Source organism: Hemicordylus capensis, chromosome 6 (genome assembly GCF_027244095.1).
Source record: "Hemicordylus capensis ecotype Gifberg chromosome 6, rHemCap1.1.pri, whole genome shotgun sequence".
NCBI classification, from domain to species: domain Eukaryota; kingdom Metazoa; phylum Chordata; class Lepidosauria; order Squamata; family Cordylidae; genus Hemicordylus; species Hemicordylus capensis.
Window position 1 is genome coordinate 2114004 of NC_069662.1, and position 22493 is coordinate 2136496.

General features: G+C 53.7%; 1 protein-coding gene across 3 annotated transcripts; it reads right to left on the bottom strand.

Annotated features, from left to right (window-relative positions):
* Positions 1-6547: 6547 nt before the first annotated feature.
* Positions 6548-19834, bottom strand: LOC128332135 (asialoglycoprotein receptor 1-like). Of its 3 annotated transcripts, none has more exons than XM_053266493.1 (9): positions 19656-19834; positions 15276-15411; positions 13895-14020; positions 13568-13663; positions 12826-12897; positions 11499-11591; positions 9003-9154; positions 8390-8496; positions 6548-7154 (listed from the first exon to the last, which is right to left on the bottom strand). In XM_053266493.1, the coding sequence occupies exons 2-9, from the start codon at positions 15343-15345 to the stop codon at positions 6998-7000; spliced, it is 873 nt and encodes a 290-aa protein (XP_053122468.1). In that variant the 5' UTR covers positions 15346-15411; positions 19656-19834; the 3' UTR covers positions 6548-6997. The 3 variants fall into 3 exon arrangements, with proteins under 3 accessions (XP_053122468.1, XP_053122467.1, XP_053122469.1); XM_053266492.1 differs by having other exon boundaries at positions 19624-19834; XM_053266494.1 differs by lacking the exon at positions 19656-19834 and adding an exon at positions 18780-18798.
* Between the last annotated feature and the right edge of the window lie 2659 nt (positions 19835-22493).

Genomic DNA, 22493 nt, shown 5'->3' on the forward strand with positions numbered 1-22493 from the left:
TACATACATAATTGCCTATTACTGGCTGAAACAGGACAGGTGGTTCAAAAACCAACACATCAGTTCAACATTGCTTGGTTTATACCACCAGCAAAATCGAGTTCTTCTTGTCATATCATTCCGTGTGGAACATAAGACCATAAGAACAGCCTTGCTGGATCAGGCCCTGGGCCCATCTAGTCCAGCATCTTGTTTCCCACAGTGGCCCACCAGATGCCTCTGGGGAGCCCACAGGCAAGAGGTATGTGCCTGCCCCCTCTCCTGCCACCGCTCCCCTGCAACTGGTATTGAGAGGCATCGTACCTCTGAGGCTGGAGGTGGCCCCCAGCCCCCAGACTAGAAGCCATTGATAGACCTGTCCTCCATGAATTTGTCTAAACCCATTTTAAAGCCAGCCAAGCTAGTGGCCATCACCACGTCATGTGGCAGAGAATTCCACAGATTATTTATGCACTGTGTGAAAAAGCACTTCCTTTTGTCTTCTTGTCAGTCCTAAATTTCCTGGCCATCAGTTTTGTGGGATGACCCCTGGTTCTAGAGTTGTGTGTGTGAGAGAGGAGAACTTCTCTCTCTCTCTCTCTCTCCATCTCCACACCATGCAGACAGTGGCCAACCAGGTACATAAAGGAAGCCCACAAGTGAGGAAAAGTGGGCCACCTCCCTTACTCATTGGTGTTCCCTGCTAGCACCTGGTTGGGGGGTGGGCATGCCCCCTCTGGGCCTGATACAGTTGTCCAGTTGAGTAGCCCTCGAAAGCCCTGCCCTCCATGGCTTTGTCTAATCAACCTTTTTAAAACCGTCCAGACCAATGGTACCCAACCTGAGGGCCAACCCTACAAAACAATTGCAGATGCAGATGATGAGAGTTGCCGTTCAGCAACATCTGGAGGCCCTCAGGTTGAGAGCCGTTGGTCTAGATTGGTGGCCACCACCACAAGGTGTTGTGGAACACGCAACTCTGTGGCCTGCCTTGCCCAGGACGGGCTCCTCTGGGCGCTCCAGTGTCTCAGGCTCAGAGGCCTTTCAACTGGAGAAGTTGGTTGTCATATCCAGTTGACCGTTGACCTGCAAGGTGCTGGTTATCACTCTTAAAGCCCTAACCGGCTTGGGCCTCGGGCACCTTATGGACCGCCTGCTCCCAGCTGAATCGACGCAGCTGACTAGATCAGCTGGGAAGGCTCTGCTCCATATGCCAACACCTGCTGAGGCCCGTTCGTTGAGCACGCAGGACGACAGGGCCTTCTTGGTCGTGGCCCCCAGGCTATGGAACTCACTCTCAGCTGAGACCTGCAGGGTTCCCTCTCTCCCAGCCTTCCGGAGGAATGTGAAGAAGACTGCCCTTTTTATCCAGCCTTTTGGCCAATGAGCTGTTTCTGACTCTTTTTAAAATCTTGGCTGCATTTGTCCTGTATTTTTAATTGAGTTGTTTTTATCTTGTTGTTCACCGCCCTGGGGTCATAGGACAAAGGAATGAATGAAATGCCAAGATTTGGACCTGGGACCTTGTGCATGCCAAGCGGATGCTTTACCACTGAGCTGTCCTCCTCCCCCCCCCCCGCCCCACTTGCCTGCTCTCCAGGGTCTGACAGTACTCCAGAGACGTCTCTCCAGGGGCGTAAGTATCATTAGGCAAGGGGAGACAGTTGTCTCGGGGCCCCACTGCCTCAAGGCCCCCCCAGAGGCACCTCACATGACTCCCCACCCACCCATGTTGTACCCCCTGGATCTTTTAAGTTCCTAGCAACACCTTTGCAAGGGAGAGAGGAAGAGTGATAGGATTTTCCATGCCAAAAGCTGGTATTAGCAGGTATGTTCCGAATTTCTTCTAAAAATTAAAAAACAACAACTTTCCCTGAGTGTCCTTTAGTGAAAAAAGTAGTGAATTCAGCTGATTCACTACTGGGGGTGGGGGTGGGGAGAAAAGGAATGAGAGAAAGAGCAGAGAGGAGGAGGAAGATAGGTGGTGTGAGGTGGGCGGAAGGCTATGTGTGGCTCACCAGAGGTGCATCAAAAGCTAATCTTGCCCATTACCAAATTTTAGTTTGACACCCCGTAGCATAGTGCATTTGCAAGAGAGAGAAAATCCAAGCCCCAATATTTATATGGGTGGGGGATCTTTTATGGGGGGGATTATTGTTGCCCCCCCCTGTAATTTCCTGCTGGATCTGCCCCTGTGAACTAGATTCAATGTGAACTAGATATTCACCGTATTCATAATGGGGATGTGAGTGAGTGCACTATATATTGTGAAGTGTGTTTGTGTGTGTATATCAGCAAGGGGCCCATTTTAAAACCTCGTCTCTGGGCCCACTCCAACCTTGCTACGCCCCTGTGTCTCTCTGCCTACGTGCTCCTGGCTGCAAACTGCAGGTTGGCAACATTGCAGAAGGCGCCTCACCTCCACCCTCTCCCAAAGCAGCATTCCACTCACCAAGGTGTAATGCAGCCCAGGCGCTAATTAATCACCGGCTCTGCCCAGCCCTCCCGCCCAGAGAGGGAAGAAAACAAAGTTGGAGAGAGAGCACAAACAGGCTCAGCTGAGCCACATGACAAGAACTGGGTTCTTGATCATCACAGGTTCGTTTCCTGTGACACATACTACACACACACTCAGACACAGAGTTGTGTGCATGCCACGACTAGCCGTGAACTTTCTTTCACTTGTTATGATGCAGAGTTAATTTTGGAATTCAGCCATGTTGTCACTCAGTTTGTCATTTTTCTGCGTCTGTAAGCATCGTCGTTTAAGATTTCACTCACTCCAAGTCCCAGATCTGGCCTGGATTTCCGGTTTGTCATGGGTGGACATCAGTAATCTATGGAATTCTTTGCCACATGAAATTATAATGGCCACCAGTTTGGATGGCTTTAAAGGGGGTTTAGACAAATTTGGCTGCCAACTAAAATCACCAGGGGAGGTCCCTTTGTGGTTACCACCGGCTCATCTGGTGGCAACTCAGCAGCGAGACTTTTCTGTAGTTGCCAGGGGCGGTGGAATGCACTCCCCCTGTCAAACGTCAGAGCAGCACCATCTTCGATGGCCTTCAGAAGAGCACTGAAGGCACACCTGTTCAGCTAGGCTTTTAGTTGGTTTTTACATCTGTTCCTAAACTTTAATTGATCTGTTTTGAGTGTTGGTTTCAATGTGTATCAGTGTTTTTAGTTGTAAACCTCCTTTGAGGCCTGGTTGCGGGTCTCAAAACAAACAATTTATTTATTCCACAAATGTATCAAATAAATAAATAAATTCATGGAGGGCAGGTCTCTCTACGGCTGCTAGTCTTGATGGGTACAAGCTACCTCCAGGCTCAGAGGGAGGGTGCCTCTAAATACCAGCTGCGGAGATTTCCCGGATGATAGACCAGACAGGTCTTGGGCCTGATCCCAAGAGGAGAGCTGGTCTTGTGGCAGCCATCATGACTTGTCCCCTTAGCTAAGCAGGGTCCACCCTGGCTGCATATGAATGGGAGACCTGATGTGTGAGCACTGTGGGATATTTCCTTCCTGGGATGGAGCCACTCTGGGAAAAGCAGAAGGTTTCAAGTTTCCTCCCTAGCAGCATCTAGGACCAATGGTGTGACTCGGTATCCATAGGAACATAGGAAGCTGCCTTCTACCGAGTCAGACCCTTGGTCCACCTAGCTCAGTATTGTTTTCATAGACTGGCAGTGGCGTCTCCAAGCAGAGGTCTGTCTCAGCCCTCCCTGGAGAGGCTGCCAGGGATCGAACCTGCGACCTTCTGCATGCAGAGCAGATACTCCGCCACTGAGCTGTGGCCCCACCCCCAACAATGGCATCTATGGGTCTCCCATCCAGGCACTGACCACACCAAGGCCTGCTTAGCTGCAGCAAGGTGGCTGTGTCGTGTGCGCTTGGACCAGGCTCTGAGCCCCGCTGAGCACTGCGGAGAGCAAATCCCACGGACGTTTCCGTGCTCCGATTCCGCCCAGCGCCGCTTTCCTCGCAAAGCCACGAGGCCCCACTTCTTCTTCCCTCTTTGCCTCGGCCAGGCCCAGATCTTGCCTCCTGGAGATCCCTCTTCCAAAAGTTGACCCTGTGGCTTGCTGGGGTGGACCTGGCACCGCAGGGCCTCTTTAAGTGGAGCACCGTGGGGAACCGCTTGCTCTTGGGCCTCCTGCTTACGCCTGTTTGAAGAAGGCAGGGGGCCAGGGCCCATCTCCAACTACTGCCCCATGGCTCGCCCCACTCTTGCCACGCTCATTTGAGGACTTGCCTTAATATTAGCTCAACCTTTACAACAGCCTAATGAGGTGGATTAGAGAGCACACGATAGCCCGATTCGGACACGATGTTGTACGAGTGTACAGACGTCTGTACACTTGTCCACATGTTTGTGTGAAGGACTGTTCATTTTAAAAGTGGACCTGGATCCGGGCTTAGTGTGCTGAAGTGTACTGGTGTACCTTCAGCGTGGCACGTGAATGACTGCACCTGGGTACAGATCTGTACCTGTGTGCACTGTGCACTTGTTGTACGAGTGTTGAATGTAATGTGTGAACGTGCCTAATGAATGGATGGAATCTACTGCCACAAGAGGGTGCTAGCTTAGCTTCAAAAGGGAATTCATGGAGGAGGAGGAGGAGGAGGAGTCCAGCCATGGCTGTTGGTCGTGTTGGCTTAGTGCAAGGGTCCCTAGCTGTTGGACTACAACTCCCATCATCCTGTTGGCCATTGTAGCTGGGGCTGATGGGAGCTGAAGTCCAACTACAGCTGGGCTGTAGTCCAACAAGGCTGGGGATCTAGGCCTTAAAATATTCAGAGCCCTGGTTAATACCCATCCATTTCCAGATACGGTACTAACATTCCCCTTCCAGCCCCCCCACCTCCACCTCCACCTCAGCCTGCCCTCCTCCTTGGAGACCCTCCTCGGGTGCCCCCACCGTCAGAGGTGAAGCGAGGAGGGGGATCTGGGGAGAGGCACAGGGTCACTTCTCCGTCGTGTCGCCCGGCTGCAGCTGCTGCTGGGCTTTTCCGTTGACGGAGGTTCGTTGGGTCCCACGCTGTAGGCGCCAGCAGGCAAAGGGTTTTTAATTTCGGAGCGATGCTACCGCTGCTCGCCTGATCCGCTGTTTTGTTTTGTGTGTGAGTGAGGGGTGTCGTTGGGTCGCCTGTTTGATGCCATTATGCCATCAAGGCCCATTTTTGTTTGCTAGCTGCCCTAAGGAGGGCAACACAGATATATAACTGGAACAGTCTGATGAACCACCGTGGCCATCTAGCCTCAGGGGCGCTCTTTTCATGAGGCGAGGGGAGGCGGTCGCCTCGAGTGGAGTTTTGGGGTGCCAGCAGGGCAGCGAAATGCCCTCCACAGCCACCCTCGGAGCAGCTCTCCGGCCAGCTTTGCAAGGAGTCCCACGAGGAGAGAGGGGGAGGCGGCTGCTATCTGCCTGCCCCCCTCCCTGCCCCACTTGGGTCCCATCTGAAAGAACCACCCAGGGACCTTTTTTTTTGTATAGGGAGGTTAAAAAATATCTGAAATGAAGGGGGCGGGCCCGCACCAGGAGCTGGGGTCACGGCAGCATCGGGTTCCTTGCCCCCCCCTTGGGCCACGCCCTGTACAGCCTGCACACACCCCCCTTGCAGTTCTTCCTCCTTCGGAAAAGTCCCTCTGCTCCGACTTCCCCCCTCCCTGCTGCCAGGAGCTCTGCCAGCTCAGCAGGCAGCAGGCAGAGAGGGCGGGGTGGTTTCGAGACGCTCTCAGGGCCCTGCCACACCGGCTCAGCCGCTGCCACCGAATCGCCCACATCCAGACAGGCGGCAGAGGGCCTGCTGCTGGGTGAGGAAGAGCCCTGTCACCACCCGCCGCTGAGGCTGCCACACCCACCCAAGGGCTTCACCCTGGATGGAAGCCAAGGATCCGTGCCTGCACGCACGCCGGCCTGGCAGGCATCTGCCCATCTCACGCCCCGGCTCTGCTCCATTCCTGAGTAATTGCTGGGAGAGCGGCTTGGCGTTTGCACCCACCCCCGTCCCGTCCCCGCCACTCCGGGCCTCCGGCAAGTGCAAAAATGCCGGCTGCCCAGCGGCCCTCCTTGCTTCTGCCCTGGCCCAAGTCCTCTGAAGATGGGGAGCCTCCAGGCGGCTGGGAGGGAGCGTCACCTGATTCTCCGCACACCGCTGGAGCTTTGTGGGTTGCGGGGACTGCACGGGAAGCAGCGGCCGTGTATATCTGGGCCGCCTCAGAGAGGAGCAAAGGACTCTCAGGAGGACAGGGTGAAGGGCAGGCAGCGGAGACCCCTCCCCTTCCAGCCAGAGGCGCTCCGACCCCTGGACTTGGGGGCCAAAGTCCAGGGCCTCGACCGCCCCTGGGGCCGCCCCCTACATCCTCTTTCGTCTGCCCCGGGTGGTGTGCAGCGGAGCAGGATGATGCTTCATTTGTAGAGGGGGGGGGCGGCCTCCCAAGGCCTCGAGCTCCAGGCTCCAGAATGACCGAGGCGCTCCTCTGCTTCCAGCCCATTTCCTGCCCAATCATCGCTGCTCCGGGAGAAACGGCACATTACTTGGCAAGAACGGCCACGGCCCCATCTCGTCCAGAAGAGGCTCCCAAGGGCCTTTTATTGTGGGCTGTGAGCCTCCCGTGTTCTCGAGATCAGTGACCCGAAACACACATCTGTCCTCACTGCTGAGGGGGGAGACGTCAGCAAGAGTAGGCTGAGGAAAGGCGCAGATGGGGGGGTGGCGGGGGGGAGAAGTGGGGGGAGAGCCAGAAACTGGGCCATTGGCCGGCAGGAGGGGCAGGTAGGGAGTAGGAGGAAGAGGGGGCTGGGGGGCAGCGAAACGGGGGGGGAGTAAAGCTGGAGGGGGAGGAGGGGGAGGCGCGAAGTGGGAGGCCAGAGTTGGTGGGGATGTGGGTGAGCCACCCTGTGGAATGAATTCGTCCCCTCTACAGCACGCCGGCACCTCTCTGTCGCAGGCTGAAGACGGCCCAAGGAAAGGAAGCCCAAGGGTTCGGGGCAGGACCTCTCCCTCCTCCGCCTCACTGCTGCTGCTTCGCCTCCATCTCGCAAATCCAGCCATGGCGGTGAGCACAGTGGTCGTCGTTCCAGCGGCCGTTGTCGGTGAAGTGGGCGCAGTCTTCCCCTCCCCCAAGGCCATGGCCGTACCAGTTGTCAGGCTGGCCTGGCGCCCAGTCCCTGGAAGGCAAGGAAGGACCACAGAGTGAGGCCCCCCCACTCCGAGGGGCTGCCACCTTCCACGGCTTCAGGAATGGCCAGCCATGGAGACCGAAAGAGCTCAGGGGAGTCACGCGCCCCGTAATGCTGCGGTGACTGGTTGGACCGCCTGGTCGGAAACATCAGGTCCAATTTTAAACGTACGCGCCTCGTCCCCACAAAATGTTGGGCTCCAAGCAGCTCCCAAGGCTCCGCAGTCATCAACAAAGGCACACTTAGTCCACTTGGGGTGGTGGGTACCTTCCCCCTAGGGTTGCCCACTGTCCCTCATGCCGCAGGAAGTCCCTCATTTCAGGGGTGAACTGTTGGTCCCTAGGGGGATACCACTGGTCCCTCTTCTATTCAGTAGCATGTAATTTGATTCCATAGACATCAAGGATGCTCAGGCTCTTGGTTACCACTGCGTACACCTCCCAGCCAGCCCCCACAAACTTGTGCAAAAAGGACTTCAATTTCTACCCTTATAGTTTGGGGATAGGGGTTCATCACACAGAGAAAGCTGGAAGTGCCAGAAGGCAACCACCTCTTGGGAGGTAGCCAAAAATCACGAAGAGTTTTCGTCCGCTCCCGAGATGGGGCCCGTAGCCAAAATTGTGGGCCAGGCTCCTAAACTAAATAGCATCTCAGTAAACATTCCAGCTTGACGGGAACCTTCCAAGAAACAAGACCCCGGCAAGGCCATAGCAATTGATTCAGTAACGACAGTTTCCAATGATAAGAAGCAATACAGACTGCAACATGAATTCAAAAAGCAGAATAGCCATGTCTCCAATAAACTGGATGCCAAGGGAACTCTGTGTTTTATGCCGCTGCAATGTCTAGAAGTGTTCTCGCCATAGAGACGCTGAGGAATAAATTTTGCATCCATTTTGTATCCGTATTGAACTAGGGACATTGGCGTCTTTCCATTTCTACTGGCCACGCGTCACTCTAGTCTTTTTCTCTTTCTGTGCAGTTAACAGATATTGCAGCCCTGAAGAAATGGCCGCTCTAGGACTTTCAGGAGGCTGCCACTCTCTGGCAAAAACCCCCAGACACGCTTTTCATTGTGCTAGTCTCCAACCTTGGGCCCCCAGAGGGCTAAAAGCTGGGGCTGATGGGAGCTGTAGTCCAATCTCATCTAGGAACTCAAGGCTGGGAACCCCTGCGCTGTGGGGGGGGGGGGGGGAAGAGAGACTAGCAGTCATGACACTCACTGTTCACGGACAGTGTAGGACGTCCCGTCCAGCCACTTCCAGCTTCCACTGGCATCCGTCAAGCCAATCCACATCAAATAATTTTTCACACGCACCGCCAGGAATCGCTAGCAGGAGAGAAGACAAGACACCAAGCACTGGACACAAGGGACAGAGGAGAACAGAAGAAGCTGCCGTCTACCAGATCAGGCCCTTGGTCCATCTAGCTCCTTCCTGTCTGCACAGAATGGCAGCAGCTAATCCAAGGTGGCAGGCAGGAGTCTCTCTCTCGGCCCTATCCTGGAGATGCTGCCAGGGAGGAGACTTGGAACTTTGCATGATGCAAGCAGGCAGGGGCTCCTCCACTGAGCTACAGCCCCGTCCCCTGAGGGGGAATATCTGATAGTGCTCACGTGTGTAGTCTCCCGTCCAAATGCAAACCAGGGTGGACCCTGCTTAGCAAAGGGGAACCATTCATGTTGCTCCCACAAGACCAGCTCTCAAGTTAACAGGCCCCAAAGTGCCTCCTCTCCACCTGGCTCCCCGCCAGCACGCCCTCGCTGCCCCTTCCAGCGTCCTGCCCCACTCCAGCCACAGAGGAGGGCCGGCTGGCTCCGTAAGGCTGGCCACCTACTTGCTCTTCGTAGGAGTTGATGATCGCCAGGTGGGCGCCTTTGTCTTCACAGTCGACTTTTGCGTCTTCCCAAGTCATGTCTGCTCTGGACTCCCAGTAGCAGTTTTTCCGGAAGTCCACCCAGCCCTTCGGGCAGCAGGTTTCTTGGCCACCTGGGGCGGCAGGGGGGAGAAAAGAGGGTAAAAGACGCAACCCAGGTTAAGCAGTGGGGAGTTCTCACTCAGGCCAGCCCCACAGGACACTGCAGAGCAGTGGCTTCCAACCTTGGGTCCCCAGATGCTGTTGGACTGCAACTCCCATTACCCCCAGCCCTTGGCTATTGTGGCTGATGGGAGTTGTAGTCCAGCAACATCTGGAGAGCTGGAAAGGCTGGAAACCCTTGCCCTGGCTGGACTCAGACAGGCAAGGCTGCCATGGAAGTATGCCCAGCGCAAAGGACTTTGGCATGAGCTCCCTGTCCGAACGAGAGCTCTCCCACCTCTGGCAGCCTTCAAGGAAGCTCTTAAGACACACCGGTTTCTCCAGGCTTTTAGCTTATATTGCTTTTAATCATTATAAAGGTTGGCTGTTTTGAAATTTCTGGATTTTATGGAAACTGCTTGGAGATATTTATGTTAGGCGGTTTATAAAGCTAATAAAAATCGAACAAACAGGCTAAAGGGGGAAATGGCTCCTGCTCCCCCCTGCCCAGGAATCTGGAAGGAGAAGCTTGGGGAGCAAAACAGCCCACTGTGTACCCATCATAACAAAATCTGGGGTCCTGATCCCAGACATTGATTGGTAGGAGGTTCAGGAAGGCAAAAATAAACTTACATTGATTATTATAAGTTTAAAAATAAACTTAATTTACAATCCTTCCATCCCCAAAGGATAATAAACTTACGGCATGCACTGCCACCAGATACAGTGGCAGCCAAGGCCAGGCCCGTCACTTAAATGGTGGCGCAGTGGTACCTGGTGGTACCACTGGTGGCGCAGTGGTAAAAAAAAATATGCAGTGGTAAAAAAAAAAATACCCTGGTGGCGCAGTGGTAAAACTGCTGCCCTGTAACCAGAAGGTTACAAGTTCGATCCTGACCAGGGGCTCAAGGTTGACTCAGCCTTCCATCCTTCCGAGGTCGGTAAAATGAGTACCCAGAATGTTGGGGGCAATATGCTAAAAATCACTGTAAACCGCTTAGAGAGCTCCGGCTATAGAGCGGTATATAAATGTAAGTGCTTAAATGGCAGCCACTGCCTAGCAAGAGCCGGGGAGTCACATGGCAGGGATATTCCCATCATGCTTTGCTGGGCACTTTTCAGATTACGTGCTATTCAGCAATTATATTTTATTCAGCATAAAATGCTTTGGCCTGGCAGGATCGTTTTGAAAACATCAATAGCTTGCGCAACCCTTCTACAATGGGGAAAAACAGCTATTTTTCTGCAATGGACTTGCAATGTTGTAGGACAAAAACGCACGGTTAAAATCTGAAAGGCGGCATCGGAAATGTGTCAGCAAAGGGACTGCGATGTCGAAACACAGGCAGTAAGGAAGCACACTTAGCAGCCACGTTGTGACACCGCTGCCGTAGCGGGTGTAATCTGGAAAGCGCCCTGGTCAACTTCCCTGGGTTTCCGGCCAGGCACATTCAGGAGACAGAACGTTGAGCCACGGAGACTAATCCAGCAGGAACAGCCTTTTCTCCAGATGGCAACACATCAACAGGGCCCGCCTTGGGGGTTTTGGTGCCCTGGCCAAACTCTGATTTTGGTGCCAGCCCACAGCCAGCTGAGAAGTGCCGACCCGGCTTTAACTCGAGCCCCACAGGCTGCTGATTCACACAGCCAGCCCGCACTGGTTTGAGGATACTGCGGGACAGAGTTCCCGGTCTATTCTGGGGGGCAAAACTTCAGAGATGAAAAGAGGCTGCTCTTAACCTGGGAATCCAGTCGGAGACCATTTCTCTATGGAAATGAATGCCGAAAGAGGCAAGTCATCTTCAAGAGGGGGAGTGTTGCCTCCGAGACTAGCCGTTTATTGGGGACTGGGGTGTAATAAGACCATGTATTTGGGGGTGCAGTGCAGGCCCTTTGGGGAGCAGGGAGCAGGACTGCCTCTTGCATTCTTACCCCACTCTGGGCAGTACCTTCAGGGGTGCAATGCAAGAGGGAAAGAAAGCATAACCGGCAGCAGTGCTCTCTTCCGGCACTGGGCGCCTTGAAGGAGGAGCGGGAGAGAAATGTCAGAATAAAGAAATGAAAACCAACGGGTGTCCTCGGCAGCCTCCTCCTCCTCCTCCTCGGTTTGCCTAATGGACAGGCTGGCCCAGCGCACCACAACCCAGAAAGCCGCCGCTGCTGCCACCAGGTACAAGCCAGGCTGGACGGCCAAAGAAGAGCCCCCTCCCTTCCAGCCGTGCCCTCTGCCGGCAGGCTCCTGCCCCCCACCCTGCCTCCTGCGTGGCCAAGTGTCTCGCCCTCCCAGGAACTCTGCTCTGCAAATCCAGGCCCCACCTGTTCGGCTGTGTTTGAAATCCTCCAGGTCGCAGATGGTGCTCCGGAGCTCGCTCTGCAACGCCAACGCCTGGGCCAGAAGCCTCGCATTGTCTGGTGAAGGGGGCAGAAAGAGAGGCCACTGGAGAAGGCTGCTGCTCACTGTTGGGCTGGAGGGCTGGGGGGGGGGATCCCACCAAAGGGGAGCTTCCCCAAACTCCAGTGTTTAAGCATTGGGTGGGGGCGGGAGCCAGATTTGTGCCTGAGCGGCACCCCAGAAATGTCTGGGATTTCTTCCCTCCAGCGATTTATGTGGTGATTTAATGAGGGATTTCTTCCCTCGGATTTATGTGGGAATCAGTCGCAGCTTGTCCCAAGGAGGCTGCTGTGGTTCCAGTTGTGCCTCTCTCTCCCGCCCTGCCCAGGGTTAACGAGAGCCGCACTGCCTGCAGGCTGGCCATTCATCAGGTAGAGAGTCATGCTGGCCCACAAAAGGCCATTGGGGCTGGGGATGATGGGAGTCGTAGTCCAGGTCCAGCAGCATCTGGGGACCCACGCTTGAGAGCCCTCGGTGACAGTAATTTGAGTTAGACAAATGGAGCCATGTGCAAGCGAAAGCCAGCCACCCCCACACGCCCACCCCCGCCCTCAGCCTGCCTGTGCGCGCACCCCCTCCTCCCTCAGCCCCACGCACGTGCCTGGTCCCTCTCTGCCACACAGCTCGCGCGCCCCATGCCGACCCACAGAGAAATCGCACGGCTGCACCGGCAGGGCTGACATCCACACCAGGCTGCTTCATCTGATCTTGAAGAGGGTCGCACAAGCAGCAGCATCCTAGCCAAGCCGGGGAGCTGTGCATGCGCCCGGCTTGTGACCCTGGGGCGGGGCGGGAGTGTCCCTAGGTCCCTATCCGCTGAGGGGCCCCTGCTGGGTAGGAGAGCTCCCTCCGTCTTGGTCTTGAGCTGGAGGAGGAGGCCAAGGAGTGGGGAGGAGAAGCCTCAAGGCCAGCCTCCTCTCCTGCCTTGCCTGTTCACTGGCCCAGGGCCACAGCGGCCACTAGCCTGGCGGCTCTAGGCCCCCTCCAGCCTCAGAGGCCAGATGCCTCTGCACCCCAGTGGCTGCCTGCAGGGGAGCCACGGCAGCGGGGGGGGGGGGTGCCCTCCCCACCGCTGGCCTGTGGGCTCCTCCAAGGCATCGAAGAGGGTGCCAGCCTGGATGGGCCTCCTTGGGTCCGGTCCAGCAGCAGCCGGGCTGTTCTTCCGGGCGACGCCGTCGTGCACGCAGCTCCCGGACGAATTCGGGCCGTGCCTAGCAGCCTCGTATCGCCTGCTCTGCAGCCGTGACCCACCTGCCTCCGTCTGCTCTGTCAGCTGCTTCACCTCCCCCTCCGCTTGCGTCATTTTCAGCTCGGTGTCCTTCCCTGCAAGATGCAAAGTGGGCTGAGGGCGGGTGTGTGTGTGTGTGTGCCATTTCCCAGCTGCTTTGAGACCCCCTTCCCCTCAGCTGCCTGCCTTACCCTTGGCCCCGTGACCTCCCTTTGAAAGCAATCACGTTCCCCGCAAGTGGGGGTCGCGGATAGGGGGCCTGGTCTTGTGGTAGCGAGTGTGAATTGTCCCCTTTGCTAAGCAGGGCCCACCCTGGTTTGCATTTGTTTGGGAGGCTATATGTGAGCGCTGTAAGTTAGGGGATGGGGTGGGGCGTAGCTCAGTGGAAGGCCATCGGCTTGCGGGCAGAAGCTCCCAGGTTCACTCCTTGGTAGCATCTCCAGGGACGGCTGGGAGAGGCTCCTGCCTGCAACCGTGGAGAAGCCGCTGCCAGTCCGTGCAGACAACCCTGAGCTAGACGGACCGAGGGTCTGACTCGGCAGGAGGCCGCTTCCTATCTTCCTAGCCCATCAACAGATGGCGTGCCTCTCAGGAGGCACTCAGCACTCGGACTCAGCACTGTATTAGTAGGAGGTCCTGGGCGGAAGCACCATTTCAATCCCTCTCCCCGATGACTGCAGAAAAGCCATTCCTCAGCACTGCCGAAGGGCCCCAGTGCGGAGAGCCGGTTCCCAGCCTGGATGGCTGCCTCCTCCCCTGGCTCACCTTGGGTCTGAAGAGAGGCCATCTCTGCACCGACCGACTGGTTCATGCTTTGGAGCGTCTCCTGCACCCCCTGCAGCTGGGAGCTGAAGGCATTGCCTGAGCGGGGGGGGGGATTCAGAGAGAGGTGAGAATGCACCCCCCTGCCCCCCCCGACCTCATCCCTCCCCTTGCACAGGCAAGACTCCTCTGCCCCCTCCCTCCTCTGCCTTGCGCCTCCTTCTACTCCTTTCAGGCCCGCGGGCTGCCCTGAGCCACACCCCTCTTCCCCGCCTCCCCCCCCCGATCCATCCCACCCCCCCCGGACCCATTTCCGGCTCAGCCACTCACTCTTGGCCCCAAAGACGATGGCTGTGAGGGTGAGGATGCCGCTGAGCCCCAGCAGGATGAGCACCAGGCGACGGCTAGGGCACAGGTTGGGCCTCCACAGGCGGGTGGGGGGCAGCCTCGGGGGGGCTGTGGGAAAGAGGGTGCAGTGGTCAGGGACGGACGCCAACGCCCAGCTCGCCTTGACTCATGTGTGCACCGAGAGATGTGCGTTGCAGGTGGTGTGAAAATATGATGGACAGAGAGAGAGAGAGAGAAAACGGAGCGCCTTGCGTCTTCCCTCGCAGCGTTTCACGGAATCTACTGTCCAGCGCGGTACAGGTGCACCGTTGAGCAGGGTGGGGGAGCTCTGGAAGCCGCCATTGTCTGGGGGTCGTCTGCTGCTTCCCCCCACCCCACCCCGCACTGGGTGCTTAGCCCCAGCTAAAGCAAAGCTGAGGGGCCTTTTCGCTTGTTTCGGCTGTTGGGAGGGGAGAGCTGGTCTGGTGGTAGCCAGCCTGACTTGTCCCTTTAGCTAAGCAGGGTCCACCCTGGTTGCATATGAATGGGAGACTTGATGTGTGAGCACTGGGAGATCTTCCCCTCAGGGGTGGAGCCGCTCTGGGAAGAGCAGGAGGCTCCGAATTCCCTCCCTGGCAGCATCTCCAAGATCGGGCTGAGGGAGACTCCTGCCTGCCACCTTGGAGAAGCCGCTGCCAGTCTGTGAAGACAATACTGAGCAAGATGGACCCAGGGTCCGACTCAGAATATGGCAGCTTCCTATGTTCCTTTGGAACACCTTCCCAGAAGAGCTTCGCCATGCTCCCTCCCTCCATGTTTTTTTTTTTTTTTTTAAGTATTTATAGAGAGGCTTCTTAATGCTTTATCTGCTGCTTATATCTGCGAGGTTTTTTAGTTCTTAGCTTTTATTTATGTATTTATTTTCATTTTATTTTACATTTTATTTCCCACTCTTCCTCCAAGGAGCCCAGAGCGGTGTACTACATACTTACGTTTCTCCTCACAACAGCCCTGTGAAGTAGGTTAGGCTGAGAGGGAAGTGACTGGCCCAGAGTCACCCAGCTAGTCTCATGGCTGAAGGGGGATTTGAACTCGGGTCTCCCTGGTCCTAGTCCAGCACTCTAGCCACTACACCACGCTGGCTCCATATTAGCTTTTTACTAGCTTTTTACTAATAATTAGCTTTTTACTAATAGCTTTTAACTTGAAACTTTAAAAATTTGTAATTTTGGCTTGGCCTTTTAACTTTGTTTAATTTTTAACTTTATATTGTATCTGTTTCATTAATGTTGTGAGCCACACTGAGCAGTAGTGTACTGTAGGGGCAGGGTATAAATATTTTAAAATAACAATAGCAACAATATTAATAATCTGCTTTACGCACCTTTTTGGACATGTGTTTCACCGTCGTCCTCTACATCCAGAGTGGTAAGATCCTGGTAATTGTTAATCATTGTGGCCCAGAGTCCAGAAAGGGGCTCAGTTCTCGGAGTCAGAGAAGATTGCGGGTTTAGGGGAGGCTGCACAGGAGAGGGCACAAAGAAGAGGGTTCAGATCACTGAAGGATTCATTCCTTCATTCAGCACGTGGACAAACCAGACCAAGGCCTCCTGGTCTGGTGCCAGAAGTGGACTATCCAAATGGCACCCTGGTCTCCTTCCTCTTAATGAACTGGAGCTCCTGCACATGTCTGTGGGGTTTGTGCAGGAGATCTTCTTGGGGCATTCAGTTTATTATTTATTTATTTATTTATTACATTTATAAACTGCCCCAAAGGCTCTGGGTGGTGTACAACAACTTTTAAAAGACATTAAAACACACAATTCAAAACACAGTGCTAGAAACAATATAAAAACAATTCAAAAACAATTAAAACTATTTTTTTTTTAAGCACTTTACAAAGCTTGGAAGGCCAGGCCAAACAAATTGGTTTGTAGGGCTCTCTTAAAGGCCGACAACAAGCCTAAACTGCAGATATCTGCCGGAAGTGCATTCCATAGACCAGGAGCAGCTGCAGAAAAGGCCCAGTTCCGAGTTGCCACCAGACGTACCGGTGGCAATTGGAGACGGACCTCTCCAGATGACCTCAACGAGCGATGGGGATCATACGGAAGAAGGTGCTCTCTAAGGTAACCCGGACCCAAGCCGTTCAGGGCTTTAAAGGTAATAACCAGCACTTTGTATTTCACCCGGAAACATATCAGCAGCCAGCAAAACCAGGTGCGGAGCCACCATTGGGCCAACGGGTTCCAAGAACCTGGGCCGCTGACCAATCAGGGGCTGCGAGAGCAGCCCCGACACGCCCCCCACGTCTGACGTCAGACGCGGGGGCGGTAGTTTAGCTCCCGAGTGGGGGCCGCGCGGCCCCTTCGGGAACTAAACTAAGGCTGGTGCTGCAGCCAGGAGCGGCTCTTCCATGCAAAGGTAGAAAAGAGCCACTCTTGGCTGGCGCTGCGAACGCAGTGCCAGCCTTAGTTTAGCTCCCGGAGGGGCTGTGCGGCCCCCACTCGGGAGCTAAACTACCACCCCCGCGTCTGGCTTCCGCATTTTGAACTAACTGAAGTGTCCGAACTACATACAAAGGCAGCCCAACGTAGAGCGCATTGCAGTAGTCGAGCCTGGAGGTTACCAGTTGGTGCACCACTGTTTTTAGATCATTCTCTTCAAGGAATGGACACAGCTGTTGAATCAGCCAAAGCTGATAGAAAGTGCTCCTGGCCATAGCCTCCACCTGAGATACCAGGGTGAGGTCTGGATCCTAGAGCACTCCCAAGCTGTGTACCTGTTCCCTCTGGGGGAGTGTAACCCCATCCAGCACAGGAAGATCTAACTCATCCCTAAATTCCGATCCCCCATAATGAGCATCTCTGTCTTGCTTGGATTCAGCTTCAATTTCTTATCCCTCATCCAGCCCATTACTCCCTGTAGGCAGGCATTTAGGGAGTTAATGCCATTTCCTGAAGATGATGATGAGAAATAGATTTGGGTGTCATCAGCATACTGATAACACCCTGCACCAAATCTCTTGATGACCTCACCCAGAGGCTTCATGTAAAAATTAAAAAGCATTGGTGACAGAATGGAGCCCTGAACGACTCCATATAATAGCTTCCATTTTAAAGAGGAACTGTCACCAAGCTCCACTATCTGGAATCTGCCTGAGAGATAGGAGTGGAACCACTGCAAAGCAGTTCCTCCTGTCCCCAAGTCCCCCAGGTGATCCAGAAGGATACCATGGTTGATGGTATCAAACGCCACCGAAAGAGATCCAAAAGAACCAACAGAGTTACACTCCCTCTGTCAATTCCCCGGTAGAGGTCATCCATCAGGCCGACCAAGAGAGACTCAACCCCATAGCCTGCTCTAAAGCCAGTTTAAAATGGGTCTAGATAATTGGATTCCTCCAAAACTGCCTGGAGCTGGTTAGCCACCACCCTCTCAGTCACCTTGCCCAACCATGGGAGATTAGAGACCGGCTTCTAACTATCCATCACTGAGGGATCTGGGGAAGGCTTCTTAAGAAGTGGTCTAATCATTGCCCCCTTCAAACAAGGAGGCATCCTACCCTCCCTTAGCAATGAGTTAATGATATTAACTAGGCCATCTCCAACAATCTCCCTGCTAGATAGAAGCAGCCAAGTTGGGCAAGGATCCAGAGAACAAGTGGTAGGCTTCACTGCCCCAAGCAGCTTGTCCACGTCATCAGGCATCACAGATTGAAACTGATCCAATCTAACACTGCAAGAGGGATTGCTGGACACCACCTTCATAGACTCTGCAGAAACAGTGGAGTCCAAGTTGGCCCAAATACAGGAGATTTTGTCCGCAAAGAACCCATTAAAAGCATCGCAGCAGAACAAAGTCCTCGGGGATTGGTTTGAATTGGAAGGAGCCTGAATCAAACTCCTCGCAACCCAGGACAGGTCTGCTGGACGCAAACCCGCAGAAGCAATGCGCACAGACCAGAATTGGTTTTTTGCCGCACGCACCGCCTCCGCATAAACCTTCAAGTGGGCTCTATGCTGTGTCCTGTCACATTCAAGCCGAGTTCTCCTCCACTTGTGCTCCAGTCACCTACCTTGCTGCTTTAGACCCCATAACTCCTCTGTATACCAAGGGGCCACTTTTAAAGCAGATCGGAAGGAACACTTAGGAGCAATCGTGTCTACTGTCCTGGTGAGTTCCCTATTCCAGGTTCCCACCAGGGCATCGGCAGAATCACTGGCAGGACCAACATCAAAACCCTCCAAGGCTTTTTGGAATCCTACTGGGTCCAGCAGCCGTCTCGGGCGGACCATCTTAATAGGTCCTCCACCCCTGCAGGGCTGGGTTGTGGCTGTGAAACCAACCTTAACCAGCTAGTGGTCTGTCCACGACAATGGGGAAACCACAGGATCCCGCACCCACGGAACACCCCCCTGATCTGAACAGAAGACCAAATCGAGTGTGTGGCCCACAACATGAGTTGGTCCAGAAACTAGCTGGGATAGACCTGTAGTTGTCATGACCGCTATGAACTCCTGAGCCGCACCAGACAAGTCAGCCTCACAACTCTGAGACCAGCTCTGTCCACTAAGTTAGGGAGTCAGTTGGGCAGCGGGGTGGACGGTACACCAGCAGAATCCCCAATCCATCCCTAGTTGCCAGCCTCAGAAAGACACACACAGCATAAGTCAACTGTCACACAGGGACCCTGGTAAGGGAAATGGTATCACAGCCGCTCCACACCCCCCCCACCGCCCACATCCCCTAGCCTGCTCCACAACAGAGTGGCTGTCACACAGTCAGAGTTGTGCTGTGTGTGGGTCTGATCTGCGTGGGCACCTTCTCTGCTGCCCTTACCTGGCTCAGCTTTTGTGCCTGGGGCCGGCCGGGGCTGCCCACTCACCTTTTATCTCAAGGAAGGGGCTCTAAAGACTGGCTGGCCGGGCCCCGTGGTTGTGGCTCCTCCAGGCTGCCTGGCAGCTGCGTGTTGCAAAGCTGGCTGAAGAAAGCAAGGCCGACAACTTCTGGACTGGCGAGGCCTCGCCGAAAGGCCAGGAATCTCCCAGACAGGGTTACCGTAATAACACAATCCCTAAGCAACTGCTTGGCAGAACTTTTCGCTGTTGTGTTGGTGTCTCTTTTCACTAGGAAACCTCCATGCACAAAGGCCTCCTTGAAAGAGAGTCCCTGCTGCCACCAGCTTTCTGACATTCCCGAAAAAGCAAATGAAAAGTCCACCATGACTGGAATGAGCAGCAGAGGAAACTGGGTGCCCTTTTCTCTCCTTCCCTCCCCTTCTCAGCACTGCTGTGTCAGGTTTCTTCTCAGGTGTGTGTGTGTGTGTGTGTGAATATATATATGTGTGTTGTTGATACAAATATATGGCCTACAATGGTTAGTCCTTCTGGGTGCCCAAGAACTTGGTCGTTTTCCCTCCAGCCAGTGAACATGGCTAACCTTCGGGGAAAACGGATAGATTTGGTTTACGGATGACGATTCCCCTCTCTTTTGACCCTGTGCACAAGCAGGCTACAAGCCTTGGCTCCAGACTGAAGCACAGTTCTAGGCTCATGTGAACATCCCCGAAGTCAGCTCCAAACCGCTGGCTTTTCTCAGTCAGTTACCAAACCGCTGCCCTGCCCTGACAAGGCTTCAGAAGGACGTGACCCCCAAGGCCACCCCATTTGCCAGATGTGTGGCAGCAGCACACTGCTACAGAGGAGGAGGAGAGAGAGGAGGGTACACACCAGAACCGGCAGGCCAACGATCCTTCCTTTACCTCCTTCCTGGGCCTCGGGGGGACTCCGCGGGCTTCATCCACTGCTTCCCTCGTCCTCTTCTGCCAACACTCTCACCCCTCCTGTGATCTTTGTACTGTCAACATGTTTCCTTTTCCAGGGAACGTTCAGATTTCGAACTTTCCAAAAGTGCAGCAAAGTGCAAGCAGCTTTTCTCTCCATGTGCCCGGAGTCCTCCTTTTTCGCTGAAGTTGCAGCCTGGAACTTCCTTTAAAAAGTGGAAGTCCTGCTTCATGAGAATTAAGCAGAAGAGATTTGTGTTGACAACAGAGGAAACCAAAGGAGAATTTGAGGAGTGTATTCTTCAGAACATTCAGAGAAGCCACGAAATAGCTTATAAATATGTTTCCTCTTTTCGAGGAAACCAGCCAGGGAGGGGCACAGAGCAGTCAGCGAGAAAGAAGTGAACAGAGTGTTAGAGGAGGGAAGTTGAGCAAATTCTTTGTATCTGTCTTCGTTGCGGAAGACGCAGGCAGGACAGATCTCTGTGGCTGAACTGACGTTCCAGGGAGCAGCAGGGTCATGGTTAAGTGCATCAGAGATCCAGGGCTGCCATAGCCCCACTTTTGATAATCTCACCTCCTTTGTCATGAGCCCTGCTGCCTATTAAGATAAACTGGGGAAGCCCGGTTGTGGTTGCCACCAGCTCATTTGGTGGCCACTCCGGACTGAGCCTTCTCTGTGGCCCTCCCTGTCAAAATAAGAGCTTCTCCATCTCTGGCTGCGTTTTAAAAGACCCTTAGGACGCACCTGTTTTCTCAGGCTTTTAGTTAAAAATACTGTAAACTCTTCTACTTGTGGTTTTTATTCTGTAAAATTGTTTGTTTTTATTCTGTGTTTATGTTTGTTGTGATTTTTAAACCATGTACATCGCCTAGGGATGCATATGTTAGGCAATTATAAAAAGGATAAACAAACAACCAAAGAAAGAAAATAATTACACTCAATCATGCCCCCCCCCGCAATAATTATGTATGTTTTTAATACAGTCCTTCTGAGGGAGAGTCCTTCAGCAGTAGAGAGCAGCAGGAGCTTTTCCACACAGGGCTGTTACCCCAAATCTCCTCTGGAAGAGCGAGTGTGTGTTGACACACAGCCAAACTTACCCCTAGTCCCTTCGAGATGCTTGGAAGCACACCACACACAAAATGGGCTTTGTCTTCCAAATTCTAGCTTACCTTGATGTATTTCCGGGTTTCTAAAATGCTGGTTTTAAGCGAGTGTCTGAAACTCGGGAGAGGCACTGTCATAGAATCATTAACATGATAAGAGGGAAACACTCTTTAGGAATGAAGGTATAGCTCTTTAGGAATGCAAATCGAGCAGGCTTGCCTAGCTGCAGGAAGCAAACTCTTTAAGTTCTGGCTACAAAAGTAAAACCTCTGTGTTTGCTCAAGTTGAATTCTTTGAACAATATTAGCCTACGTGCTTAAGGTTTTTGCTGGTTAAAACACCACGCATGTGTTGGGGGGGGGAAGGAAAGAAATCTGTAAGTGTATACAAATGCTCCCAGTCTAGGATACGGGGTTTTGACGACAACATTGTTTTCCTACCCAAGAAGCGCGCTCTCTCTCTCTCTGCCTCCCCATTGGCTAGAAGGAAAACATGGAGGCATGCAAAGTGAACCTGCACGAAAAGAAAACCTGCACCAAAAGAGCAGAAGGGAGGGGCTGCTTCCCTCATGCTGTGAGTGTAATTCGAAGTGGCTTTGCTCAACATTTACCCCGGAGCTTCACCTGGGCATTTTCCAGATTACACACCGCAACGTACTTGCAACATATCCACTAAGTTACTCTCCATATTGCCCGTGTTTCCACATCGGTGTTGCTGCAATGTCAGCAGGGTGCCGTTCACATTTCCTATGCCTTGATTCAAAATTTAATGATGCATTTTTGTCCTACAATCTTGAAAATGCCCTGCAGGGAAGTAGCTGTATTTTTCCATTGTAGGGAGCCTTGCCCCACATTTTATGTGTTGTAACAGGTGGCAGTATGGACAGTTCCACCTGCCGGTGCCCCCCCACGCCCCCTGAGTCTGATGTCAGATGCAGGGGGCGTGGCTTCACTGATTCCCTTTCCCTCCCCCATTTAAAAAACATAATAAATAAATAAATCCTGGAATCACATATGCAAGGATGCAGCGATGGAAGGTTTGGTTTTGGAACGGTGCTTTCCCCTGCCTGCGGATGAGCGCAAGGCAGCCAAGACAGACAGACAGACAGATAGATAGAAGGTCATCATGTCCCACACACTCCACAACTCCATTGGCCCAAATGGAGCGGGAGGAGGGGCAGACACATGCATTTCAAGGAAAATATGGACACTCCTGCCTGGAAAATGCATTGCAGCAGACAGAAAATATGAATGGCCACCAGCATACAATGAAGCATTTAACGACCCTTTACTCTTGTTTTGAAACCATTGCACTTTTCTGTCACAGTCCGTAATTCTTTAATCTCGTAGTCCGGAAGCCCCCCTGCTGTGCATAAAAGCCCCTGGTGAAGCTAGGAGTTCTCTCTCCCCTGGGACTTTTACACACAGCCGGCTTTACCGTGAGTTTACTGGGAGCCTTTACTGTGAACTCGAAGTTAACTCGATGCAGGGAGGCCACTTTGATTCCTGAGTCAAAGAAGAGAAGACATGACGGGGCGAATGGACAAACCAAACATTCACAAGTCGCGGGCTCACAGGATGTGCCGTGTTACAGAGGTGTGATGCCATATGGTGGGGCTGCTGTGGACGTGGAGGGCAGCACCAGCACGGCTCCGAATGGCGGCTGGGCAAGCAGCGCTTCTCATTTGGGACAACGGGGAAATCTGC